Source organism: Prunus avium, chromosome 8 (genome assembly GCF_965620075.1).
Source record: "Prunus avium chromosome 8, drPruAviu1.hap1.1, whole genome shotgun sequence".
Lineage (NCBI taxonomy): Eukaryota > Viridiplantae > Streptophyta > Magnoliopsida > Rosales > Rosaceae > Prunus > Prunus avium.
In genome coordinates, this window is record NC_142291.1 from 8,648,101 (window position 1) to 8,667,302 (window position 19,202).

The 19,202-nt window shown below is 36.3% G+C and overlaps 1 protein-coding gene, 1 long non-coding RNA gene, 1 other non-coding gene and 1 pseudogene across 3 annotated transcripts; 2 read left to right on the forward strand and 2 right to left on the reverse strand.

Moving 5' to 3' along the window:
- Positions 1-518: 518 nt before the first annotated feature.
- On the forward strand, positions 519-625 carry LOC148291286 (small nucleolar RNA R71). The gene has a single exon (XR_015827239.1). It is a non-coding gene; the product is annotated as a small nucleolar RNA R71 (small nucleolar RNA).
- Positions 626-3,083: 2,458 nt separating this feature from the next.
- LOC148291287 (inorganic pyrophosphatase 2-like) lies at positions 3,084-6,471 on the reverse strand (annotated as a pseudogene).
- Positions 3,488-5,552, reverse strand: LOC148291288 (uncharacterized). The gene is made up of 2 exons (XR_015826179.1): positions 5,321-5,552; positions 3,488-4,192 (listed from the first exon to the last, which is right to left on the reverse strand). It is a non-coding gene; the product is annotated as an uncharacterized LOC148291288 (long non-coding RNA).
- A 3,246-nt stretch (positions 6,472-9,717) lies between the features above and the next one.
- Positions 9,718-17,615, forward strand: LOC110769320 (uncharacterized). The gene is made up of 2 exons (XM_088245750.1): positions 9,718-9,828; positions 15,181-17,615. The coding sequence occupies exons 1-2, from the start codon at positions 9,718-9,720 to the stop codon at positions 17,404-17,406; spliced, it is 2,337 nt and encodes a 778-aa protein (XP_088101876.1). The 3' UTR covers positions 17,407-17,615.
- The last annotated feature ends 1,587 nt before the right edge of the window (positions 17,616-19,202 follow it).

A 19,202-nucleotide genomic window follows, 5' to 3' on the forward strand; every position in this document is an offset into this window, starting at 1 on the left:
TTCTATTCTACCATGCATATAATTACATAAATAGGAGCTTGGAATTAATCAAGGAGATTTGATGGAAATCTCATCCTTAATTTGGGGAGATATTCTCTTCATAAATCAAAGATAATTGCCCTAATTAAATCATTGTTGACCTAAGGAATATTCCTTTTCTACGTGTCGCCCATCTATTGGTTGCCGAATTATGTGTTCCCACAATTGCTATGATGATGTCCTGCACAAAATTCACAACTTAAATTAGTAGACTGAATAGCATTAACATTTAAAGTACCAAGTTGTTTAGAAAGAGTTGAAATTTGCTCAGTTAAAGCAGATATGACTTGATCCCAGCTTTCTTTTGTGTTGATCTCTCACTAGACCATTGATAGTTATTAGACGCCATCTCTTCCAGCAAGTTATGAGCCTCAGTTTCTGTTTTTCCCATCAAAGCTCCTCCAGCTGCAGCATCAATCATTGTTTTGCTTGTACTATTCAAACCATTGTAGAATGATTGAACTTGCATGCAAGTAGGTAGCGCATGATGTGGGCACTTCCTTAGCATATCTATGTATCTGTCCCATGCTTCATAAAAAGGCTCCATGTCATTTTGAGCAAAGGACATGATGTCATTCCTAAGTTTCACAATCTTTGCAGGAGGAAAGAATTTAGCCAAAAATTTATTAGTTAAGTCGTCCCATGTAGTAATCAAATTAGGTGGTTGAGAAGTCAACCATGCCTTTACTTTATCCTTTAATGAGAAAGAAAAAAAGCCTTAAGCGAACAACATCGTTGATAGCTCCATTGCACTTAAATGTATCATATATCTCCAAGAAGGTAGATATATGGCTAGTAGGATCTTCTTGAGGTAAACCACAAAAGATGGATGATTGATGAATCATTGAACTTATGGCTGGTATGATTTCAAAATTATTGGCATTAATGGTTGGACGACGAATGCTCAATGGTGATGCTACCACAGATGACAACATAGTCCCTCAATGGTTTCAGTTCCTCAGCCATAGGTGATGACTTTTCCAATATTTCATCCTTCCTCTTCACCAGGTTGAATCTGTTAAGCTTGTGAAGCGTTCATTCGATATCTGGATCTAGTAGTATAAGCTCAAGACTCTGCAAATGTCTCCCAAAACTCATGCACAAGGTGAAGTACCTGAAAACCAAAAAAATTAAATTAAATTAAAAAATAAAATAAAATTCAAATTAAAATCCGAATCAATCTATATTTATATTAATAAAAATTAAAACACTCCCTACCAATGACGCTAAAATTTGTTGAGTAATTTTGCAAGCGTACAAATCACACAAGTAGTTTAGAGTTAAGTAAAGCATCGTTCCCATAAAGAGTGATTTAATTTATTAAGTACTGATTGTGATCAACCATAGACTTTATTTGAACAATCGACGATGAGATTTGATTGATTATGTAATAACCTCAAATTTGAGATTTTGTTGTTATTACTCTTCCGAAAAATCATATAAGGTTAATTAAAATGTGTGGGTATTTTATGAAGTTGGTTTAATGTGGAAATAATGGATTTAAGAGTTTTTAAACTCAATTTGGACTAAAATGCCCTTACGTTTAATTTAATGATTTTTTAATGGACGTATAAGGAATTGAAGTGAGAAAATTATGATTCTTGAATGGAAAAATAAAATAAAAATAAAAATGTTACTGTGCTGTACTGTTCACACGTGGGTTACTTTTCTCCTTTTCTTCTGCTCCGCGCGTCTTTCATTTCTGCAACGAAGAACAAACAAAGAAAAAGGAAGTTTTTGTTAAAAAATTTGGAAATTCATATCTTTCGTTCTTGAGCTCAGATTGTTGAACCGTTTTCGCCAACGTGATCGTGAGAACGAGCTCTACAATCTAAGGTAAATTTCGACGCCTCTCTTGCAAATTTCGAAATTGCTCAAATAGTGAATTTTTGAAGGTTTAAGTTGCAATTTCATATTTTGAGGTTAGGTTAATGTCCTTGACGTCCTGAGCACGGTGGTGTGCTCAAAATTGCGAGATTTTGTCGTTGGACCGACTATCAGAGCCTTGCAAATTTTGGACTGTTAGATCTGACCGTTGGATCGTGTCAAATTTTATATATGTTGTAGCTGTGTTGTTGTGAGTCTGTAGGTTCAGACTGATAAGAGATAGTATATCCCGATATGAAGTTATTGCCCTTTGAAGTTAAGGCGAGCGATCGCTGTTTTATAGTGCGTGATCGTGCAATCAAGAATGATTCGATCGTTAAATTGGGCCCAAATTGATGCGGGGTAATGTTGGGACTATTTAGAGTCTGTTGGTGCAATCAGATTGGAAATCTAAGGTCGTGGGCCCGAGGCAGATTTTTGGAATGTCGGTTGGACGTGTCGACAAGACCCAAATAGAGACTTTTTGAACAATAGGTGTCATTGGTCCTTATTTGACATCGTACGTCACAAATTTGGAGTTGTTTAGATTATTTGGGAAAATTCTACGGTGCGCCCTGCGCATGGATGCGCCACTATTATAGACCATTGGATAAGATATTGTGGGATGTGGGGTAATCTACACCGTTGATAGTAAGTGATCGGTTAAATGGGTTGCTCCAGGTAAAAGAAAACCAAAACAAAAACAATAGAAAATAAAGAAATCTGAAACAATAACAAAACGAAAGCAAGAATGCTCAGAGACTCCTGCGACTCCCCTCTCTCTTCTTCTTCTTGGCGCTGTCAGTCTTTGTTCCATTGTTGCTCTCTCTTCTTCAGTTGGGCTTCTTGGTTCGAACAACGGCAACTATTGGATATCAATTTGTCGATCTTGAAGTCACTCTCTCGCTCTCGCTCCCTCTTGCTCTCACTCTCCGTCTCTATCTATTCGCTTCATCATTCTCTGTGCTCTGGAAATCGATCTGTCATCAGGTGAGTCTTTTCCTTCCTCTTTCTCTCTAGTTATGCTTCTATGGGTCAATTTAGGGTTCTTCAGTTTTGGAGCTAACTTTTAATCAATTGATTTGGGGTTAGGGTTAGTAAGCTTATGATCAACCTCACTTTAAAATCCTCAAATTAGGATTGAGTACTTGAATGAAAGCAAGAGAACCCCATCTGAGTTTAGCAAGACAACCCCATTTCAGTGAAGAATGTATTAACTGTGTTGAGCAAGACAGCCCAGAGCTCATCACACTCATTCCATTCGTAAATTTTGCCTAGGTAAACAATGGATTGGCAGAAATTAAGTCCTAGATAGGAAAATCCCTCCTTGGTGACAGGACCCGCCCCGAATTCCTCGAAACTCGAGACAAATCCTGTGAAAATTTCGACATCACAACGATGCCGGGCCCACTAACTAAAAATTTAGCCTCTTTTCCAAATTAGGGGAAAAGAGCACGAGACTTCCTACCGAAATTTCGGCAGAGTCTCCCCTGTAAATTGAACATTCCCCAAATTTCAACCTGCACAAAATTCACATTTTAATATCCCAACAGGCAGCATGCACAAGTTATCAACATGCAAATACTAAAAGGCCTCCAGCCTTCAATTAATTCAAAATGGAATCAGCAATGCTCTTAAGTTGAACAATACATAAACCATACTATTAATGATCTCAAACAACTATACGAATACCCCCAACAATCAATAAACCGGATTCAAATCCATTAACCACATCAAAAATCCGATCACAAATTCCGAATCGATCAAACCTTTCAAACACAATAATATTTCGCGGCTACACCTAGGTGAGACCCCAGGCTGCCTACGTACCCTTGGACAAGGGATCAAACCACATGTAGCTCTCATCAATGGTCACAACTCCGATAATAGACAATTATTTACAACCGAACCAACTATACATTTCAGATCTATCACAATTCTAAATCCAATACAAACACATTGAAACATTAACATTTCCTTCCCAAGGCATCGTATTAAAATAAACATCCGAAAGGCTTGGACAAACTCCGACGGGCCTGGGCAAAATAAATGTAAAATAAACATCTGAAAGGCTTGGACAAACTCCGACGGGCCTGGGCAAAATAAATCTCCGAAAGGCCTGGGCAAACTCCGACGGGCCTGGGCAAAATAAATCAATCTCCGAAGGGCCTGGGCAAACTCCGATGGGCCTGGGCAAAATAAATGTATCTCCGAAGGGCCTAGGCAAACTCCGACGGGCCTGGGCAAAACAATATTCTCCGAAGGGCCTGGGCAAACTCCGACGGGCCTGGGCAAAATAAATGTAAAATAAACTCTCAAACATAAAACCCATAACCGGGGAGGTACCTAAGGTAGTGCTAATAACACTCAAATTAACATTCTAAGTACCCCACACAAAATCAACAAGGATAGTACTTTCTCAAATATTATATATAAACTCAAGGCACTCGAATATATCAGACCCACATATATTGCAACTACTTTACAAAAATAAAGAATTCAACGATTAAATATAAACCGAAATTTAAATAAACTATTAAATTCAAAAGCATAAGATTTCCATCACAAACCATAAAAATAAACTCATAGACCCACATAATCAACATAAATCTAATGACGGTCAAGGCTCGTCCAAAGGGGTCGTTCTAGTACTCTCTGAAGAGTGAAACTACCTCGGGAGACTCACGGTCAACCGAGGGTCAAATGGCCCAAACTTGGTCAACCGGGTCCGCGGGACCCACGACCTCCATTTTACGATCCGAAAGTTCCTATGGGTTCCACAAGGTCTAGGAAATACGTCCTACAAGTTTGGTTCCGATTGGACGGTCGGATCGCTCACGATAGCACGATCAGACGGTTATCGTAAAACACAAACTTTAACTTTTTAAATCGGAACATCCGGGGCTCCGATTCCCAATCCGCAAATTCCTACACGATCCTAGGAATACCTAAATCAACATATTTTAAATGGGAAGCGATCCAACAGTTCTAACATATCGAACCCGGAAATCACACAATATGTAAAATCCGTTCGAGGTTCAAACGTTATCCGAATTGAGATCCGTAAAATCCTACGCGCTCATGACAACCAGGAGATCGCATTAGGACAAAAATGCCCTTCTGATACCATGCCCACGGGCCGCCACACGCGCTGGCAGCGCGTGGGTGTCCAAAGCGATATCGCATCGCCGGAAAATCTTAGAATCTCGAGCCAAGACTCCTACCCTAGGTAATACCCCTAATTTGGAGTCACTTTTGTTCTTGGACATACCCCAAAAAGTCGACGGAAGTGGCTGAAAACTGAGGTCGAAACCGGCAGATTTTTCAATTCGAAAATCGACTTGCCTACGCTAGAAATTTCTCAATTCCTATCCAACCAGCAGCTAGATCATGAAAAGTAGTCGAAATTCCATACCTCATTCGTCCGATTTGGTGGAGAATTGAGGGAGAACAAGCGATGGGAAATTCTGTCAAAACCCACGCGATTCCGAGCGTTTTCCGGCGACTGGAGTGGCTGGCGACGGCAGAGGAGGACTGGGGTTCGACGGCGGGGATGCGCCGGTCATTTTGGGTCCGGTCCCGGCCGGAGTGGAGGCTGGTGGTGGCGGCGGCGAAGGTGAACAGCCGCTGCGCTGTTCACAGGGGGGCTCGCGTGAATATTTATAACTCGGATTCGAGCCCGTTACGTGTCCACGGACTCGTTTTGACGTGCTCTACACAACGGTATAACCGGAAGCCCCAAATTCCTTCCCGAACTTAAAATGACCTTTTTATCCCTTTTAAAATGACCTTTTTATCCCTTTTAAAATTACGTAAATATTTATTATCTTCAAAACCCTTAATTAATTCAAATTATTTTATTTTTATGGTTTAATTCAATTTATTTTCTCATCCAAATTTATTTTCTCTTAATTTAATTATTTTAAATCTTTTTTTGGACCGGGATGTTACACTTAGCATCAGAAAATCTCCTTCGTCAAGCTTCAAACCTGCACAAAAATCAGGAGCTCCATCCCCAACATAGATTAACTGTTTATGTTTCTTCCCATATGTTGCAACAGAAGCTTGAATCTTTTCCATTATTAGACCCTGTAACAAAAGAAACCCCACAAACATACTAAGCCAGTGTAATTAAATTTGTGATTTTGATTTTGGGGTACTTAAATATATGCAATTAGTTTAGTTTAATCACCTTGCACATTCTGGGAGGGCAAATGGTACAGCCATGAGAAGATGAGTGGAAATCATGGTAGGGTAAGATTCTAAGCCTGCCCTGTTCATCAATAATGCATGGGTTGGTGTTGATTTCTGAGAAACAATCCATTAGCCCATGATGCTTCAATATTGTGTTGAAAAATTCATTTGCAGCACTTAACACCCTCAGATCACACCTGCATGTGTTACAATTAGAATTTTTCATAACAATTATAGCATAATTTGTTATGTTTTGTCAATTCCTGGTATGTTTATAAGGAAAGGAAATTACCCAAAAGCATGGGCTGATTTGATTGCAAAGGCAAAGTTGAGCTGAGCTGCGCATAATAGTGTCATCTGACCCTTCCTCATTATTCTAATCATGGATTATTGTTGGAAAAGGTAGGTTGTGAGTATTTTCTTTTCCCCTTTTTTTGTGTTTTAAGCTCTTTTGAACTATATTTGACTGCACATTCAGCCACAATTCCTCATGCCACATCATAAGCGTGTATCTCTCTCCCTCACCATTGCAACCCCAAAGAGTTTGTTCCATTATTGGACCATTTGGCAGGTCAATTTTATGTCTTTCTCTTCCATCAAGATTACTTTCTTTAATTAGCCCTTAATATGAATTAGTATAATTGATTTTGTATTTAACAAGTTGGTGGGTGCTAGTGTTGCAGAGCCTCTACTGGTGCTTGAACCCAAAGGAGTACGAGAATAATTAACAACTTAGTAAAATTGCTTATGTAATGACAAAAAAGTAAGATTTCTTATGTATTTTTCAATTATGAAATATTTGGTTCACACCAAAAGAAGAAAAGAAAATTATTTCTTAATGTTTTGCTAAGGTTTTTTTAGCTTGCTGTTTGTATACATGGTTTTGAAAAGAAAAAAAGGTGTTGACTTTCTGCTAATCTGATATTTTTGTTATCGAAAAAGAAAAATCTTTGTTATTGGGTGAGAATTTTGTAGGATTTGCTTCATATATGCCCAGAGAAATTAGATTTCACATATTCAATTACCTGCTTTCTGTCTGCCAATTGGATTTTGTAAATTCAATTGCATTTCAATTACCACATGTTCATCAATGTTTGTTATTTACTTGTGACTAAGATATTAACACTTGCAATGAAAGTAAAAGTTAATTGATATGTTAATATTTATATGTATTTTTAATAATATTTCCCTTAGGTTTTGTGTGATTAGAATGGTTAAAAGCACTAAATTTTATTGTTTTAACATATTTGTTTCTTTTCAAAAAAAAAAAAAAAAGGATTAACAATTACATAGTGCATGTTTGTCAATTGGCAACATAAGGCGGCTATGTTGTCGCAAAATAAAGGAAGTATGAGCTTGACGTAAGGCATGGGGCTGAATTGAAGACGAGAGTGACGAGGGAAAGTCCTAGTCTTTTTCTTTCTGTAGTGAATTGCAGTTCAGTTTTCTTTTCTTTCTATTTCTATTGTTGTTATTCTTCAGCCATGTCAAGTTGGCAATCGACAAACAAAAACCACGTAATTGCATTTTCAATTTGCGAAAACAGACTGCCTGAGTGGCAATTGTACATGGCCTTGGAGATAATGGTTGAAGCTGGTCCCAACTTTTGGTTGCTTTCTTTGCACTTTTTGTTGGATATTCAAAGCCTATAAGATTGATGATCGTTATACAATCCAAAAAAGTAAAAAAAGAAAAAAGAAAAGAACAAATCTCTACCCCAAATTGGCATATTACTTTATGTTATTCAAGTTAATTATGTTGTAGGTTTGTTCTTTTTTTGTTTACAATGATGACTTTGTAATTGTTTTCATATTAACACATTGCTTTATGTTTCCCATTCATTTTATTTATAGTTTTGTGATTGTTTTTCAAGTTGGGGTAAAGAATTAGGCCAAGTACAAGACTAATATATACTATTTTGGAGTCTATTTATTTGGCTACTTGAATTTGTAATATTTTCATTGTATCTGGAGATTGTATTTTTTTTATTATATACATAATGACTTGAGATTTTAGATTTATAATTATTGGATATGTAAAGTGAATGTATTGAACAATACTTTCAATTACATGAATGAAGTTTATGTTGGCTTTGATGAGGATATAGTACCATTGAGAATAAGCTTTTAAAGTAAATTTGACTGTTATATCATAGTTTATGTGCCAATTGAAACAATCGTCCCATTAGCATTGTGAATGGGCATTGTACCATAAAGTTGTATTTTGAGATTAGTGTATGCATAGAAAAATATAATTTTGACACTTAAAAAAAAAAAAAAATCAAACAAAAGCTCTTGTTTGTTTCTAAACAAACCAAAGCATTAGTTAGTGTTCTATGAACTAACACTTTTGTTTCTTTGAGGTAAGGATGGACATTGGAGAAGTAAATGTGGTCCTTATTCTTGTAAACACAACGGTTTACAATATCAAAGACCCTTTTTACAATTACTTGGACGTCAAAGTTCCATAAACTTATAAAGTGCATTCATAAACTACAAATTTTTGGATATAAGCGTTCCATAAACATGTAAAATGGATCATTAATCTCGTGGATTACAAGATTTGAGTTCCAATTTACGCATTTTTGCACCAAGATTACAACCCTGAATGACCCATTTTATACAACCAAGTACAAAGGCCTTGGAGAAATTTGAACATATTTCACATACTATATATACAATTGTCAAACAGGCAATGGTAATTGCATACCGTAATGTAATTGCCAAACAGGCAACGGTAATTGCATACCGTAATGCAATTGCCAAACAGGCTAAGGTAATTGCATACCATAAAGCAGTTGTCAAAAAAGTAATGGTAAGTGCATACTGAATAAATAAATAAATTACAACTTTGAGGTTCTTTATAATCCATAATCTTGAAATACTATAATTTACATTAGAAATGATCTCTCTTATAATGTTAATGTAAGGGGGGACCTTAGAGAAGTAAATTTTTTGGACCTCCATGTTCCATAAACTTGTAAAGTGTATCCATAAACTTGTAATGTCATAAATTACAATAGAATGGATCTCTATTACATGGTTAAGGTAATTGTGGACCTTGGAGATGTAAAATTGGTACTTATTCTTGTAAATACAATGGTTTATAACATTAAGGACTCGTATTACAGTGCTTTGGACGTAAGCTTTCCAAAAACTCGTAACGGAGATCCTTAATCTCGTACATTACAAGATTTGGGTTCTCATTTATGATTTTTTAAACCATGATTACAGGTTTAAGGTTCTTCCTTATCCATAGCGTTGTAATATCCTGATTTACAATTGAAATGATCCCTCTTACAATGATAAGGTAAAGGTAGACTTTGGAGAAGGACCCCAATTTTACTAGAATAAGGACCCCAATTTACATCCTCATGGTCCGGACTTACTTATTCTTTGTAATTTGGATCCATATCCTTGTAAAATAAGGATTTACAACGCTAAGGATTATGAGAACCCTAACATTGTAATCGTGGTACAAAAACTTGTAAATCACTACCTAAATCGTGTAACTTACATGTTTATGGATCCATTTTACAACGTTAACAACCAATCTTTGTGGGCAAGATCCTTTACTTGCACCGTTTACTATTTTTCAATATGTGCGCTATTGTTCACAATGTGCACTTGCGAGGATGGTGAGGAGGATGAGGAAGATGAGGAGGTCGAGGAAAACGGGGACGAGGACGAAAATGACCCGAAAAATGACCAGGAGGACGAGGAAGATCAGGTATTAGTGGAGGAGACCACAACCAAGTCACCACCCCCTAACACAAAGGGAAAAGGAGCTGTGGTGAAAACAAAATTTAAAGGAGGGGCGGTGCATTCCAAAGAAAAAGCAGCTGCAATTAAAGGGAAAGGCAAAGCATCACCACAAAAACGCAAGACCTCTTTGCCGGAACCAGAACCACGCCCTATTAGTAAGAGGCTAAGGCTAAGGAAGAAAACATAAATTGTATTATGAGTATTTTGTCTTTGTGGTATACGTTCATAAGTGAGATTATATATTTTGTGGTAGATTTGAACTTATGTAACTTGTTTGATGCTACAAACTTATTCTATAATGATGTCAAATATGATCGTCTATTGTTGTATGTGAATGGATTGAATGAGTTAATTTGAAAGGAAGTGACCATAAGATGGAAAGGGCACTGATAGATTGGCTCACCTAGGAGGAAAAGGAAATAACTCAATTGACAAACAGTGAGTTGGAAATTGAACAAGCATAATGCATTTGACAAACAGTGTAGGAAATTGGACAAGTATAATGCAATTGACAAACCGTATGTTTGAAATTGCAAACATGCATGCATGCCTATTTTCTTAATGTTTGGCTTCGTTTTCCACAAGATTTCACTTCCCATTCGAAATAGTTTTGTAACCCCAAATTTAATAATTTTTTTTTGGTGAAAAACATGCGATTTTTGTCCTGTGTTAATAGTTTGTAAACATCTATTTAATTTATAATTAAATAACACAATAAATGTATAAAGAGAAGGACGTCTAGTACAACTCATCCTTAATCTTGTAATATCGTAATTTACAAAGAGAAGGACGTCTAGTACAATATTAAGGTAACTAGGGACATTAGGAAAGTAAATTGAGTCCTTATACGTGTAAACACAAAAGTTTACTATATTAAGGTCTTGTTTTACTCGGTTTTGGACAGTTATGTTCCATATGATTGTAAAATGCATCCTTAATCTTGTAATATCGTAATTTACAAAGATAAAGACATGTAGTACAATATTAGGGTAAATGGGAACATTCGAAAGGTAAATTAGGTCATTAGTATTGTAAACATGGATGTTTACAATATTAAGGTCCCGTATTACTCTATTTTGGATAGTTATGTTCCATGAGATTGTAAAACTCATCCTTAATCTTGTAATATTGTAATTTACAAAGAGAAGGACGTCTAGTACAATATTAAGGTTACTAGGGACATTAAAAAAGTAAATTGAGTCCTTATACGTGTAAACACAAACGTTTACTATATTAAGGTCTCGTATTACTTGGTTTTGGACAGTTATGTTCCATGAGATTGTAAAATGCATCCTTAATCTTGTAATATCGTAATTTACAAAGAGAAGGACGTCTAGTACAATATTAAGGTAACTAGGGACATTAGGAAAGTAAATTGAGTCCTTATATGTGTAAACACAAACGTTTACTATATTAAGGTCTTGTTTTACTCGGTTTTGGACAATTATGTTCCATATGATTGTAAAATGCATCCTTAATATTGTAATATCGTAATTTACAAAGATAAAGACATGTAGTACAATATTAGGGAAATGGGAACATTCGGAAGGTAAATTGGGTCCTTATACTTGTAAACTCGGATGTTTACAATACTAAGGTCTTGTATTACTCTTTTATGGATAGTTATGTTCCTGAAGATTGTAAAACCCATCCATAATCTTGTAATATCATAATTTACAAGGATAAAGACGTCTAATACAATATTAAGGTAACTAGGGACCTTAGGAAAGTAAATTAGGTCATTATACTTGTAAACACAAATATTTACAATATTAAGGTCTCGTATTACTCTATTTTGGACATTTATGTTCCATAAGATTGTAAAATCCATCCTTAACCATTGTTTACTAGAATAAGGACCCAATTTACATCCCTAATGTCCACTATTACCAATCCTTTGTAATATGGATCTATATTTTTGTAAATATATGATTTATAACATTATGGATTTGGTGAACCCTAACATTGTAATCCATGAGCAAAACGTTGTAAATTGTTACCAAAAACTTAGAAGTTACGAGTTTAGGGATTCTTTTTACAATGTTTTGGTACCCTCGTATCCCAAAATTGTAAAATCAGCCCTTAATCTTGTAAACCCTCATTTTATTAGAATAAGGACCCAATTTACATCCTCATGGTCCGGATTTACCAATTCCTTGTAATGTGGATCCATATCCTTGTAAATGAGTATTTACAACATTATGGATTAGGTGAACCCTAATGTTGTAATCATGGTTCAAAAATTTGTAAACCGCTACCCAAATCTTATAACTTATAAGTTTTAGGATCCTCTTACAATGTTATGGTATTCTCATATCCAAACTACTGTAAATCACTATCCAATCATATGCCAATTGCCAAACAGGAAGGGCATAATTGCATGACCCTTATGCAATTGCATTTTCAAAAAGTGGAAACTTGATAACTTGTATAACCTGTAACCAATTTTTTTAAAAATCTGGGAGCATCATAAAGGACAAATGGTCCAGATTATTTGGACCTAGTCTAAAGTGCATTTTCATTATTCGGACGCGGAATCCTTGATTTGCGCGAAATCGTCTTCTTTCCAACCAAGAAATCAAAAAATATTATCGGTAAAAAAAAAAGCAATAGTGTTTCAATATTAATTGAAAGTAGGGATGATAAAAGACATGCAAGGTTGTTATATTATGGAGCTCCTTGTTTGAAATTTCCTCAGCATATATCTTCACGTCCAATCCAAGATTATAGAGGATTCCTCTATAAAAAATACGAATAAAATGTTTACACATATTATCTAACTAAAAAAAGGAATATAGAGTATTTCAATATTAATTATTCAAAATTTTAGAGTGTAGTATTTTACTTAATAATATGTACAAAGATATGTGTATAATACATGAAGTTTACTTGTATTATTTAAAATTTTTGTAAAAAATACATATATTAAATAAATAACTTGTAAATATGAGTATAATACAATCACTATATGCAAATTTTGTAACTAAATTTCAAAGGACTATCCACACCACTAAGGAGATCATCACGTTAATTTTTTGGAAAATGAAATTCTCAATCTATAGATTGTGCGGCATATGAGAATGAATATGATTACCATTAACAAATCTTTAACTTGGTTTTCACTTTTTTTTTTCTTTTGATAGTAATTAGTTAATTGAAGGAAGTTAGAAAAAAAATTAAAAAATAAAGAGGTCCGATGTCATATAATTGACTACATTTTTGCTTTTTTGATAGGGTGAAGCATATAATTGAAAGTAGGTTGGTAGGTAAAACTAAATGATATGCAAAGTTGTTATTGAAGAAAGTTGAGGGACCTCAAAAGTAATTGGCAATAAGGAAGTAGCACAATTCCTTATTTATTATTATTATTTTTTTTGTGGTCAAGGGAATTGTATTCATTAATAGTGGGAAACATTACAAATTGAGGAAACTCATTTCAAATGCAGCCCAACACCAACAAATAAAGCAGGCCCAGAAAAACATAACCTAATAAACACAAAAGCCCATACAACATTAACAAAGAAACCCTAGATCTAGAAACACAGGAGCAGCCGCACATAGCATGCCAACAATCCCACCAGAGCAGATCCACCACCACCAAGGAGAAGTAACCGATACCAGGGGGTATCAAAGAGGCCAACGGAAGATGGGGGTGAGCAGGCCACCCGCGCGGAAGCGCTCCCATAATCCAAGAGTCAAGTGCAGTATGCACTTTAATCGCAGCCACGGACCACCACACGCCATTGAGGAAGAACAACGAGAGCAGTGGACGCGGAACCGAGGAGCAAACGGTGGTGGTTGAGAACTGGCGACCAGACGAAGTCGCTGGCCATGTGTGGACGGCTACATAACAGAGAAGTGATGAAGGGAGGATAGATGTAAGAAGTGGAGGGTGAAAAGTGAAGGTGGCTTGGGAAGAAAGGAGAGGGAGATATGGGAGATAAAGGGTCTCACAGAGTGGGCTTACCTTAGGGAAAAACAGAAAAAAAATCAAAGGAAACCGAAGTAGAGGCAAGGAGCCCCAGATCTGAGACAAGGCTCAGGGAAAAAACACCCATTTCGGGTGGGGAGAAGCCAGGGACTCTCAAAATGGAGGAGGAGGAAGAGAGCTCTCTAGAGAGTTCTCGGCTTTGTCTTTAGAAAAACCACACAACACAAATTGTAGCACAACTCCTTATAAATCAAGACTTACTCTCTTAATTTTTTAATGTGGGATAAATACTCTCAACAATTATATAATAACAAGAGCATTGTGTGAACTTAAATCCAAGATTATGGAGCTCTTTGGTTCGAAATTTCTTCAGCATCTTTGTGTCTGAGGTTCGACCAAACATCCAATCCAAGATTATGGAGAATTCCTCTTCCAACCTAGAAATCAACATGAACAGATACGTGCATATGATATAATGGGAATACTAGACTACAGAAATCATCTGCTTTCTTCGACTGGGCCATGAGCTATGACTAATTGATTTTGACCAAGTCAACACTCATCCAAAAATCCAAGTAGGTAGGAAACCGTGTAGACTGTAGACGAGCCCACTACACAAAATAGGGCAAACTTTAATGTCTAACAAGTTAATCCATAAAGCAATATCACATTCACATCACAATTTCCACAATGTTCATAGTCTCTCAATCCGACGCATCAAAATTTGACTGACTTTATAATGTGCCCTGAATTGCAAAAGATTTAATTTAAACAATAATGATAAGATTGAGGTTTAAAAGTTGCTTTTTAAGATCAAATATATATATGTATAATCATAAAATATATGATTCCTCACTCTTCCACTCGTGGAGGCCTTTTTGCAGGAACATCATTATTTTTGTTCTATCCCACTTTCCTGGTTACTACTACAAGATTAGTTATTGGTAGAAGACTTCAAAGTCAAGCCATCAGCGACGACAAAGATTTAATCTCATCAAAGCTAAGTGGTGTCCTTTTCCAATTCTATTCTACCATGCATATAATTACATATAATGATATGTATATATTAAAGACAGCACAACCTTTCTTTCTCATCAAAACTTTCCCTCATCAGCTAGCGTCTCTCAAAGTAAAAGGTTTTTCCAAAATGAATACTTTGCTGCATTACTTGTTCCTCCTCTGCTTCATTATCCTCCTCCCTGCAGTTCATAGCCAGTGTATTAAAGACCAGCAACAATCGTTACTCCATTTGAAGAAAAGCCTTCAATTTGATCCACCTTCATGGCGAACCCCGCTGATCATATCTTGGAATTCAAGCACCGACTGTTGTTCTTGGGGTGGTGTTACTTGCACTAGCAATGGGCATGTTGTTGGTCTTGACCTTAGTTTCGAAGGTATCTTCGATCCAATTCCAGGATCCTTTGCCAACTTTCCAAACCTGAGGGTGTTGAACTTGAGGTCGAACAGCATCTCCGGTCCAATTCCAGGATCCTTTGCCAACTTTCCAAACCTGAGGGAGTTGGACTTGAGTTGGAACGACATCTCTTATATATTCCAGGTTCCTTTGCCAACTTTTCAACCCCGAGGGTGTTGGACTTGAGCTCGAACAACATCTCCGGTCCAATTCCAGGATCCTTTGCCAACTTTCCAAACCTGAGGGAGTTAGACTTGAGTGGGAACCCCATCTCCGATCCAATTCCAGGATTCTTTGCCAATTTTTCAAAGTTGACTTCCTTGAGTCTCAGTAATTGTCAGTTGAATGGAACATTTCCCAAAGAGATCTTTCAGGTACCTACTCTACAAACTATTGACCTTTCGGATAATTCTAAACTTGGTGGTTCCTTGCCAGATTTTCCCGAGAATAATGGATCTCTTCTGTCTTTGATTCTACGTGGGACAAACTTTTCAGGATCACTACCTGACTCCATTGGCAACCTCAAAATTTTGTCTTGGATAGATCTTTCATATTGCAATTTCTATGGATCAATCCCGTCGTCGTTCTTTTCTCTTCCCTTTTTGCTAGAACTAAACCTTGCCCACAATCAATTCTCTGGTGAACTTGTATTTTCTAATGTCTCTTCCGACTTATCTACCCTTGATTTAAGCTTCAACCATTTGGACGGACAAATACCGGTTTCTATATTTAATTTTCGAGGCCTTGAATCACTTCAGCTTTCTTCCAACAATTTTAGTGGCTTTCCGTTCAATGGCCCTCAACAGGTAAAATATCTTACGAACATTGACCTTTCGTACAATAGCTTGCTGAGTTTATACAATGGTACTGATTCCTCATATTCCTCATTTCCTGAAGTTATTTCATTGAATTTGGCTGCTAACAAATTGAGAACAATCCCATATTTCTTGAGAAATCAATCCACATTATCCAGTTTGAGCCTTTCAGAAAACCATATCCAGGGCAAGATACCCCATTGGATTTGGAGTTCCAATCAACTTGATTCCCTAAATCTTTCTTGTAACTCCTTGGCTACTCTGGAACCTCATTTATATAATTCTACAGTGAAAACTGTTGACCTTCATTCAAATCAACTTCAGGGACAAATCCCCACTTTCCTACCATTTGCCAAGTATCTGGATTACTCGAGAAATAATTTCCGCTCTATACCATCAAATATTGGTGATTTCCTCACAAACACACTGTTCTTCTCTCTTTCGAGCAATAACTTGCATGGGCTCATTCCAACATCAATATGCAATTCCCAAATTCAGATTCTTGATATGTCTAATAATTCTCTCAGTGGCATGATTCCCCAATGCTTGACTGCAATACGCGATATCAGTGTACTTAATTTAGCGAGAAACAACCTCACTGGAACTATTTCTAATGTTGAAGTTTCTGAAAATAGTTCATTGGAAATTCTAGAGTTCGCTACAAATCGGTTAGGGGGCCAGGTTCCAAAATCTCTAGCTAAATGCACTAAGTTGAAGGTTTTAAACATGGGAAACAATAATATAACAGATACCTTCCCATGCTTGTTGAAGAGCATTTCCACCTTGCGTGTCCTTGTTGTACGGTCCAACAACTTTTATGGGGGCATTGAATGTCTCAACACCAATGTCACATGGCCGGGGCTACAAATCATAGACCTAGCTCACAATAATTTCCGTGGTGAAATACAGGGAATACTTTGGAGAACATGGCAGAAAATGATGGTTACCGAAGATGGTTCCCTATTGACAATCAACGGCCACTATCTTAGAAGGATATTTAATCCATTTGTCCCAAATGACGGATATGGATTGGAGGAGGTTTCTTTGGGCTTTGGGTATGATATAAGTACAACAGTTACCAACAAAGGTTCAGAGATGAATTTGGTAAAGATTCTATCTATCTTCACCTTGATTGACTTCTCATGCAACAATTTCAGTGGACCAATACCTAAGGAAATGGGAGAATTTAAATCACTACGTGTCCTTAATTTGTCCAAAAATGCTTTCACAGGCGAAATCCCATCCTCATTTGGTAACATGAGCACACTCGAGTGTTTGGACCTATCATTGAACAAGCTGAGCGGGCGAAATCCCATCACTAATTCTACTATATTTAGTTTAAACGGAATTAGAACTTTTGTCATATTTATAACACGAGACTAAATTGATCGGTATAGATAAAAATATAGGAATTATTTTAACATTTAAGTTTTAAATATCAATAATACTATAGGCACCAATTAGTGTATCAACTTTTACATACCGATGTGTCATATGAGATAGACTGTCATATCATGTGCCACATCATCTCTTTTAATTTTATTTAATTTTATCATCTTCTAAATAAACAAAATTCATTCTCACCATTTTAATTCAACCCAAATTGGGAGCATATCCACCCTCCCTTCAAATCTGGAAAAATATTGTTGCTTGGTTGCATATATCCATGGAACTGAATACTATTTGAGATTAATCCGTGGTGCCATATCATCCTCTCCATTCCATCATAGTATTTCCCCAAATCAACTTGGAATTTCTAGGCCGTGGTTAAACCAGCAAAAGAGAAAAGCCATATCGGCTCCGTAGATGTTTGAAGGATGATAGTGTGGCGGCGATGGTGTTGAGGTAATATTGTTGTGGCGGGGGAGGGATTGTTAAACTGCTTAATGATTTAAATGAAAATAGTTATAAAAAAAATACTAAATTAACTAAATTAAAATTGATGATGTGGCACGTGACATGACAATCCATGTTATATGCTATATCAGTTGGTAACCAAAAGTTGGTATATAAGTTGATACCCGTAGCGCTACTGTTTAAATATATGATTTCTGAAAGGGGTGTTCTGTAAAGTTTTTAATTTGTAATTCGAAACAAATTGAGGCAAATCATGTGTATCGTATCAAATTTTGAAAATAGTAATTCGAAACACACTGAGGCATTTTGTCGAACACATTGTGCTCGGAAGACATAAAGCGAGACCCGACAAACGCGAACCCAAGCAAGGGCAAACTAGTGTGGTCCGGGCCCTTCCCCCTCCCTACTTTTATATTAAGGGTTTCTTAAGGTCCTGAATTTTAAACAAAATTGGAAGGGACATTGACATTCAAAAGTATCATTAACAGAGATGTGGCATATGTGTCGTAGGGTGCATAACCATATCCATGATGATATATAAATGATCCATTAACCCCATAGACAGCCTGAAATATGCAATAAGAATGATACACAATAATGCCAGGATAGAAAAAAGTTTCTCATGTAAGAGGTGGTTTATCAAGGTCCTGAATTTTAAACCAAATTGGAAGGGGCATTAAAAAATAAATATAAAGAACAAAGCTGATATTCAAAAGTAAATTCAAGAGAGATGTTGCATATGTGCCGTATGGTGCATGATGATACATAAATGACCCATTATCCTCATAGATAGCCTAAAATACGCAACAAGCATGATACACTAAGTTGAAGATCATTACACTTCCTCTAATTATTACTTCAAATTTAGATTTTTACGATCCCTAGTTGAAGATAATGTTGCAACGAGTTTGTAGAAATTCTCGGTGTATTTATGACTTTTTATAAAAAAAATTTGGGAAATTTTTAAGGTTAACACATAAAATTGAAACTCTAATGACACATGCCGCTCACAAGAATGACACCTGTCGCTCACAAGAATGACACCTGTCAGAAGCACTAACAAAGCACCATTCAAGTGCTGCCACTTGTCATTCTCTTCCGTTTATTACTATTTTTGAATTATTTAACTTCCAAAAATCATAATAATTCATTAAATAGCAGAAAAATACATTTAAAAAAAAAGAAAAAAAAATCTAAAAGCTTCTTGTGACACTTTCTACATCTTTGGGGTTTATCTTTTTTAAAATTAATTGTAGAGATGATATAACAATAGTGGGTTCACATATAATGTAGAATTGGTTAAGAAGTGGGAATTACCCCAC

Excerpts from the sequence above, each read along its gene's own strand:
- LOC110769320 (XM_088245750.1), top strand. The coding sequence starts at position 9,718 with ATGTGCACTTGCGAGGATGGTGAGGAGGATGAGGAAGATGAGGAGGTC. Across the intron at positions 9,829-15,180 it reads AGGAGGACGAGGAAGATCAG|TTTCGAAGGTATCTTCGATC; the intron begins GTATTAGTGGAG and ends TCTTGACCTTAG.